This window comes from Chaetodon auriga, chromosome 1 (assembly GCF_051107435.1).
Source record: "Chaetodon auriga isolate fChaAug3 chromosome 1, fChaAug3.hap1, whole genome shotgun sequence".
Classification (NCBI taxonomy): Eukaryota; Metazoa; Chordata; class Actinopteri; order Chaetodontiformes; family Chaetodontidae; genus Chaetodon; species Chaetodon auriga.
Genome location: NC_135074.1, coordinates 25,737,644 through 25,746,961, shown reverse-complemented (window position 1 = coordinate 25,746,961; position 9,318 = coordinate 25,737,644). Strand labels below are relative to the sequence as shown.

At 43.6% G+C, this 9,318-nt stretch overlaps 1 protein-coding gene across 1 annotated transcript; it reads right to left on the bottom strand.

Annotated features, from left to right (window-relative positions):
* Nucleotides 1-4,115: 4,115 nt before the first annotated feature.
* Nucleotides 4,116-7,092, bottom strand: ctxn2 (cortexin 2). Its single transcript, XM_076738282.1, has 2 exons — nucleotides 6,963-7,092; nucleotides 4,116-6,001 (listed from the first exon to the last, which is right to left on the bottom strand). The coding sequence occupies exon 2, from the start codon at nucleotides 5,930-5,932 to the stop codon at nucleotides 5,687-5,689; it is 246 nt and encodes an 81-aa protein (XP_076594397.1). The 5' UTR covers nucleotides 5,933-6,001; nucleotides 6,963-7,092; the 3' UTR covers nucleotides 4,116-5,686.
* Nucleotides 7,093-9,318: the final 2,226 nt, after the last annotated feature.

Here is a 9,318-nt window from a genome sequence, read left to right as displayed (position 1 = left end):
CATCGGGAAACGTCCACATGAAAGTTCTTACAAGAAGAAGGCTAGTACAGCTATGCAGGAAAATTTTCAAGGTCGCAGATGCTTTATGGTGTCCATGACTGTGGCAGAAGAAAATAAAGTAGTAAGGGAAGATGGAAAATATTAGTTTCATAACATATAAAAGAAATAGGATATAATCAATAAAACTAGCGGGATGACTCAATGTAAGAGTGATACTGGTTGGGTCAACAAGAGTTATATAACTGATTGAATAAATATTATCTGTAATGATTCTCTTTGCCACAAAGTTAGTGGGAGCGCAGAAGACATGGCCGTATTTAAGAGTGAAATGAGAGTTAATGTGAGACCGCGAATTACGGGAACATGCCGGAGGCCCTTCTCTATAGCCACCTGACTTCCAAAGTACCTTTAAAAGACCTCTTAACAGGTAAACTTCCTTATTACTGATACACCACAGTGATTTATGCACACAGTGAAAGGCAGGCTAATGACTCTAAATCTGACCTTGACTGTACTGCAGGTGGAGAAAAAGAACTCCAGCACGTGTTTTTATGTGCAGATTGAAAGGAAGCGATCAATTGTGCAATATATATCAGGTTCAGGACACAGGGACTCAAAGCTGTTCGGATTTTCTACAAGAACCGTACTGACTGAGTCATGCTGAGGACAGAAAAATTTCCACCTGGAATGTAGTAACTGCAGCAATGAAAGCCTCCTTCCCTCTGCCTCTGCCTCACTGCTCTGTTTAAATAAGACGGCAACAGGTATTTTTAACTGGTCATGGTGATGTTAATCCTCAGCTCTGTGTTGCTGTTCGTTGTCAGACGTAGAGTTTATTGTGGACACAGCGTGGTCTTGTGTCATGCTACACTGCAGTTGTCTCAGTGCAGTTAGAGATCCTCGGGCCCTGCTGCCTCTCCCACCGTCTGGACTTGAGATTAAGGTGATTCCTTTTTATTATCAGGGCTGCAAGACTTTTGTCTGCCGTGCTTGAGTAAATTCAGAGTATGCAGTGCTCCTCGGAGAACTGTTGAGCCTATATGCCGAGTCCGTGGCAGCAGGTGCATGTGCTCCAATTTGTATAGAACAACAAAATCTGCACTTCTGTTAATGTCCAAAGGGCTCATAAGAGGCAGGAAAAAAATCCATGTGTAGCATTTATCAAACCTTGCCCCGCTCAGTGCAATGAGAAACAGGTGCAGATACCAGCAGACAGGATTCCTGATACGACACCTTAAAGGGCTGCAATAAATAAAGGAGTGGGTAAACCTTGTAGCTCATCCCAGCTATGTTTACTCCCGTCAGGCCTGCTAATTATAACTGCCAATCAAAAAAAAAAAGAAAAAAAAGAAAAGAACTATCTCCACTAAAACATGATCTACTATGTACTTTTTGTTATAAACGTATTGAACAATGTGGATGTTAAACTGAAATCATCATGGAATTATTCCTATCAGCTGATCTCATCCTGCAGAGACCAAATCAAATAATCCCAAAATAGAAAAAGAAGAGCACTAATCAGCTACCCCATTCAGTAAAACATGGGTGTATTAAACAGATTCCACTGGACTGTCCCACAGCCTGGACTCACGACTGTAACGATACGCCCTGACTGTCAGAGCTGCTGAACTGTGGCCTGCTGTCACAGGCACTTTTCTGAAAACCCAAATCCAGGATTTAAAACAGCTTTTAAAATGTTTGCTTGTTTTCAATAATCATGAATATTCAAATTTTAGAAAAATTAAATATTCCCCTGCATTAAATTCTCTTGTATACTTTCTAAATAAAAGTATTAGTCTAAGGTTATTTTGTGCTGAATTGGTCATTTTGAGTGTTAAGATCAATTGCTCATTGAAAAATTTTAGATTTGTTGTTTTTATTCAGAAGAAACTGAATTTGCAACTAACTTCCTAAAGCATATCAAAGAACAGAGTCGATCAAGTGCACTTTTGAATAAATAACTAGCACGGCGCTGTGTAAATGTACATAAAAACAGAATGTAATCATTAGCAAACGAACTGCGTTCACCTACAGCGGTTTTACAAAGTGCTCCTGAGCTCATGTAGTGATATCCTTCCTACAATCATGTGTTCACAAAGAGGTGAACCTTGCTCCACCCTCGCTTGTGAACATCTGAGCCTTTCCAGGATGCCCCTTTCATACCCAATCACGATACTATCACCTGTTACCACTGAACCTGTTTACCTGTGGAATGTTCCAAACAGGTGTTTTTGGAGAATTCCACATCTTTCTCAGTCTTTAGTTGCTCCTGTCTGAACTCGTTTGAAACGTGTTGCCGCATCAAATTCAGAATAAGCAGATATTTGCAAAAATCAATGAATTTGATGAGGTAAAAGATTAAATATATTGTCTTTGTACTGAAGATCAGCCAATCCTCACAATCTGTCTTAGTTATGTTTGACACGGGGTCAGAGTTTTGGAATCAGGCCTGTAAATTATTAAACATAATATCTTTATAATCATTAATAACTATTATAAAACATTAATATATGTCATGGAAGGTAATCATTGATCTTTTCATTCATACAGGCTTCTAGAGGTGTTTAAGTCTAAAATCCAACAGCTCAGGCTTCAGATCTGATTTCAGATGTCAGGCTGGCTCCAGCTAATGTCAGAACACCAGTCAACCCGTGAAGACATTTGAGGAGCAGAAATAAGTTCTTGTCACCCTGGTCAATATCTGCAGCAGCAGCAGCAGAGTTCTCCACAGCAGCTGGTGGATTTATATAGTGTGAATAATAAAAGTTAGATGAAGCATTTACAACCTCATACAGCCTTTTTTCATATTTCTAATTTTGGAAATCACTGCACTAATAAAATAACTGTTAATGTATTACTACAGCACTTTTGGAGCTGTGTGTGTTGGTTTGGTAACAGACAGGCGATTGTATCTCCAGGTCTTATCACAATAAATCAAGGACGTAGCTTTTGAGGTCCGAAGACCAATAGCAATAAAACAGATGATTGATAATCAGCAAAAGCTAAGGTTCACTATTCAGCTGACTCATAGGTCCCACATGTAATAAGGATTTTGTAAGCACTCAGATCCTATTTTCTCTGAATCCAGCTGCCAAAGTTACATTAATGTCCAAATTATTTCTGTATTCCTAACTGAAGGAAAGCAACAAAGGATTATATTCCAAATCATTTTGATTATTCCTGATATCCGTTTGCGGTTGCATGCTGGGGAAGGGGATGGCTTGAAATATGCACAGTGTTCCAGGAAATGTAGGCCTCGTGTGAAATGTTTCCTCATAATTCTTCACCTTGTATGCAAAGATGAGGTTAGCTGTCTCAGCCTTTGTTCCAATCAAAGAAGAGAAAGTGATTTATGGTATTTTACATAAACTTCAGACAACATACAACCTGACTGCAAACTGAGATATGAAAATACAATGGAAGGCAGGCACATTTGTTAAAATTTGATAGATTTTTAGTGCTTGTTACTAGGTGGGTTAGTTTTTCCTCTAAGGTTAGTGGGCTTGTAGGCTGAAGAGGAAAAGGGCAGTGTTTTTTTCCATAGATTTTAGATAAGGATGTCACATAGGTGACAGAGATAATGGTGCAATAATGATTGCATTCCTGACGGGTGATGTGGTGGACTGGCCCCTGACTGTGAACTGGCCACAGGAGGGAAGGCTGGAAAGGCTCTGCAGATCAAGACTTGCCTTATCACCACAAGTCTGTCAATGAATGCATGTGCGTATCGCTTCCTGCCGCTGCAGTAGCCCCAGTCTGTCTCTGGACCATGCATGTGCATAACCGCACATCATAAGGCCCTCTACGAGAAATCTCCTCCTACCTGGATTATTTTTAATACATTTATCAACTCTTTTTCTTCCAGTGTTGCTCTAATGCACCCTCTCTCTCCCCCTCTGTCTGTTTCTGCAGCAATATTGGACAACTACTGCCAGACATCAGAAGCAGAAAAGAAAAAAAGGCTAGAAATTTGAACCTCTGCTGTGTCCAATAAACACGACTGACAATGCCAGTTTGTAAAACTGGTATCACAAACATTAGCCTTTGCTCGACATGCTCCGCAGATTGCAATAAGAGACCCAAAAAGACTTGACAATGGACAATATTTTAAAGTGAAGAAATTCTATTTATTTCACATCATTGAATTTGAATCAAATCTATATCAATGAGAAATCTCTACCACCAGCTGAGCAAGCAACAGGTCAGGAGATGCACTATCTGTCATCATGATATGCCACACGCGCGCTCACACACGCACACATGCACACGCACAAACAGGTGCTTCAATGTTTCTAGATGAAGGCACATAAACCCATTGAAGGTCACAGTAAGGCAGATTCACAGCACTAAGGAGAAACCGTAGACCGTAAAAATTAGCAAAGGAACACTCAAGACTTTGACCAGTCTGCCGTATTATAGAATCTCTGTTTAGGACTGTCCTGTCTCCCTCTGTCTGGAAGGAAGAGAGCAGGTGAGAGAGGGTGAGGATGGCTGAGAACAGGAGGAAAAAGATGTTCAGGTGCAGTGCTGACAGACATCCCACCCCTGTTTTCCATGTGACCTTTTCCTCTGCAGGCAGGTAGTGAGAGTTTATCCTTGTCATTAGAAAACTAGCAGCGCAGAGAGAGAGAGAGTCCTTCCCAGTCTGTAATCCTCATTTCCCTTAAAAGTTCTTTGGCTTGATGGAATCAGCCAAACCTTTAGACGGAGCGCTTGACAGACGGAACAATTGGCAGTCCACGAATCAACATCATCATATGTCTTTGCAGACATACCATCAAAAGTAAACAGTTGTGTTTTTTTTTTCTTTCACTCAGACATGTAATTGTGGCAACAACAGTATACCATCACTCAGAGACAGCAGCAGTACAAACTCCGAGAGTTGTTTTTGCATCATTTAGAAACAGTAACACCATAATGTAAATCACAGTTTGTTCAGTTGCCTTTCACGCCACAGAAAGGACCAATCTGTACACACAGCAGCAGCAGCAGCAGCAGCAGCAGCAGCAGCAGCAGCAGCAGCAGCATTATTCCTTTGGATCACCAACAGACTGGATTTGATTAGTCCACAAAGCACTAGTTTGACATAATACCCTGTTTCCAACCATATACATTCTTGTGCAGAACAGCTCTGTCTGTGCAGAGGTGCAACCACTCTGTTTTCACCTAAGGAATCTGGTCCCTGAGTCTTCAGACCACATCTGAATAGTCCCACTGCGCCCTAATTCCCCACCCTGTCCCACGAGCATCCACCTCTTACCACCTCTCATCTACAGACATTCAGCTTGTAGGTGTGGGTTAAAGGGAGCTTCAGCCATTTCCGTGTAAATCGATGAGCTGAAATGCACACCCCCTGGCAGAAGGGCAAAGAATATGACACGGCATCTGCCTCACACTCGCTCGGACACACACAACAACGGACATGTAGTCACATACAGTAGAGGGACTCTACACTGGCTCTGAACTAACGGCACACGCACATTGAACAACATACACAGCTTCAGTCTCTTGGTTCAGTCCGTCACAGAGAGATGTCTTAATGGCGTGTCAGTGTCAGGTGCAATGGTTGTGCGGGGCTGTGGCTTGTGTGTGTCTGCGTGTGTGTGAGTGTATTTGTGTCTGCATGTATGTGCGTCTATAGGCAGTTCTATTTGCGAGGACATCTATGGATGTGTGTGTCCCTGTGTTAAGTGAGGGCGTACTCAAACGTCCCTTTCTCCAGCCCCTCGATGCCATCAGCCCAGTTGGAGGAAGGCATACTGCTGTAGGGGTCCAGCAGGATCCTGAAACATCTTACTATCAGCAGCCCCAGGAACACCAGTAGCATCCCCACAAAGGCAAATGCCGTCTTCTGCTCCAGAGTCAGAGAGTGCGCCATCATGTCGTTTCCGCTCATGGCAGCAAGGGAGTGGTTGTAGTGGACGCTACACATGGTAAACCAACATCTAGGTGCCTCATCTCTCCTCTGATAGGGTCAGGCGTTTAGAAGCCTGCATGTTACCTGGACAGAGATAACATGACGGCTTCAGGTTAGTGCTGCCTTGTCTCTCGTGCAGAGAAGATCCATTTAATCAACCTATTTAAACATTATCACACTTAATGCGTTCGCTGCGTAGGCTGTGAGACATAAGGGTGCAGATGTGGGAAAGAGACAACACAGAAACAAGTTAAATGTCTTTGAAATGAGCTGACCATGAAGCATGAGGGGTTACAGGTATCTATAAATAGCCTCTTTTGAATGTGGTATCAAACAGATGTCCGGAGACTTCGATCTCTCTCGCTCACTCTGCCCCTCTGGGAATTTTGCAGAAAATTACAAAAGGCAAACATGAACAGAAGAGTCAGGGAGACTGCAGGAAAACGGGTCCGGGGATGCGAGCCGGTGCCATGGCTACATTCCTTTAAGTCGGTTTAGAATTATAGTGTGTCGCAGTGCATAGCCAGCTGTTAAACACGGGCGAAGCGGTAAGGTGTCAATGAAAGCGTCACATCTCATGAAGATGCGACGTTACGTATGTTTGGTTTAGAAGAAAGGGCTCTCTACCTGTTGCGTGCGAGCAGATGCCTGCCAGACAGGGTAGACCACAAAGCGACGGTGACTGACCAAACATAATGACAAAACTGGTGTGGTCACTCAAGTGCAAGTCTGCTCCTGTCAATCTTGTCCTCCCAAATCTTTCATATGAACACAAGCAGCAGGTGGCTTGAGTGAGGGGTGGGGGGTGGGGGGTGGGGGTGGGGGTTAGATGAGAGAGGGAGGGTACATACAGACAGGGACAGGGGAAGGAACAGAGAGAATCGGGAAAGACAGAATGAATGGTGAGGAGGACACTGCACAACTATGCACGGTGTGAGAGACAGAGAGGCGAGAGGGAGGGAGCGAGGCAGGGTGAAAGAGAGAGACACTGCATTGACAGGTTCTCTAGTGAGGATGTCTGAGGAGGAAAAAGCAGGCGTCTCACCGTCATTATCGTGCCATCCTTACAGACCTGTTGCTGCTGTTTCTTGCCTGCAACTCCTCTTCCTTGGAGTCCTCGGACGCAAATCCATTAATCCATCCGCGGCCGGCATACTGGATGTGCTGCACTAGCCCCCCATCTAAACAAAAAGCGGGAGATGAAGAGAGAAACAGAGAAGCGAGGGAGAGGCTGGATCGAGCTATGATATGTGTCTCCTCTCAGAGATACAGCTCCTCTCCTCGTGCTCCCTTACTTGCTGCCTCCTACTCATTATCATTCTGTTTCTCTATCTCCCCCTCCAGAAGCACGCACGCTTGCTCCTGCTGCATGGCAACCACTTGTTAGTCTCACTCAGCTGCTCTGCTGCTTCAGTCATTCACAACATTGCCCCCCACCCACCCACCCACCCCGCCTCAGCAACACCAGGACGGATGCAGCAGCATAAACAAGCAATCCGCCTCTTCTTTTTCTTCTCTCTTCATTCTCTCCCCTCCCTGGCTTATTTGGCTTCTCTAAAAATGACTCCACCAAAATGTGACAGGAATACCACGGCTTAGCCAGGAGGAGAAATGCTGCCTCTCTCTGCTCCTGGCCAGTAAATGCTGCTGCAAAGGTATTTTTGGTACAGCACAGCATTATCCTCCAAGCCTGGTTTGAGGATGTGTTTTTAATTGGTGCAGTTTGCTGTGGTCAAATTGAGTTAGCCCCCCCCCCCCCCCCCTTTGCTTAAAGGCTTACTAACGCCAGCACCCTGGACACGGTGAAGGAGAAGAGCCCGGTATTTAAACACATTTTACTGTATGAAAAGCAGCAAACGGCAGGTCATCTGATTGCCCACTGTAACAGAATGCAGCAGAGAAGCGTCTGGCCATCTGTTTCGTTGTTATGCAGCGCAAATTCATATCAGCTATGTAGTTTCTGTCACAGTGGTGCAGTGACTCGCATCTGAGGATAAGGCACGCCACGAGGGAGATGGTCATCACTGGTGTGTTGTGTCCGATAATTCACGGCTTTAAAGTGGAAAAGGTAGCTTCATTTTCCTTTTTCGGTTGTAAGCGTCAGACAAATTCCCTGAGAGAATCTGGAGGCGAATTACCACCCTCACATTTACTTTTATTTCAGACTTTTACGCCTCTGCAGTGTCTTTTGAACTGTCCTTTTTCCTTAGGTCAGAAGCAATTTCTAGTCCTGCTGTTCTGTTAACACTAGGTTGTATTTGAGTGGAAATAGGCAGCGCGGCACTGCTGTGATTTAGCGAGAGACACTCGGCGACTCATAAGCACGTTTTTATTTCAAGGACAGTTCTCGCAAATTAGATGAGGAGGTGTCACACTGTACAGACAATGCAATCGTTAGACACTGCCTCACTGCCCTCACGTCAGTTTGAAAGACAAGGTCAAAATGGAAAACTATTTGGACACAGCACAATAGTGTGCGGTCATCAGTGACGAGGTCAAGTTACAGACAGTGTGAATTGTCATTATTATTAATCCATTATCGTGACTGTGCTGTGTGAGAGGATTTCATAAAACCATTCATGTGAAAATTAGCAGAAGCTCAATGCCTTACATCAGGACATTTGCTCTTAAATTCCCTTTTATCACATCTGCCAAGAGTCAGAACAAGCAAATGTGCTTTTACTTGTGTGCCAAGGTCTGCTGGTGCGCTTTGGACTCTTTTGGCTCCGGAGGAGGAATCACTGAGACAATATAAACCTGTTGCATAAAGTGTATTAGAATCGTGGGCCCATAAGACCAAAGGATAAAGACTGTTGGACTTTTGTCTCAGCCAGACATCAGGACAAAACTGAAAAACTGATATTGAGAACTATAAAACGATGATTGTATGAAGTGCTCTCACGGAATCCCCTTTAATGTTAATGAACCGCACCCTGGTGTGATAATACAGTCTCCGTAAAGATTTTAAATACTTTATTAGGCCTCCCCATTAGCCTGACTGCAGCAATTACTAATTCTCCTGGGGCCCACGATTTAATCACATTTACATGGTCCAATGTAATTAGACAAAATGACCTGTTTTATTAGAATAAATAGAATAATCTACAATATTACTATTAAAGACATATTGCCGTGTGATTGCACACATCATAGTATGCTAGAAATATGGCTGTAAATGCCAATGAAACAGTTCAGATATGACCACAAACATACGTTTTGCACCTCTTAATGTGGTCAGATGACAGAGGTCTTCAGTAAGCTATAGCAGTAGCCAATTTTGCTATATTGTTGTTGCTTGAGAAAGGATTAAGCCGCTTTTCTTACCAGAGGATACACTTGATCATCTGTCCATGGCTGATCTCACGTACTACTGGACTTCCCATCCTAATACTTTCTGTGCA

Bases quoted from the DNA above. Each gene is read 5' to 3' on its own strand.
- ctxn2 (XM_076738282.1), bottom strand. From the start codon at position 5,932: ATGTGTAGCGTCCACTACAACCACTCCCTTGCTGCCATGAGCGGAAAC.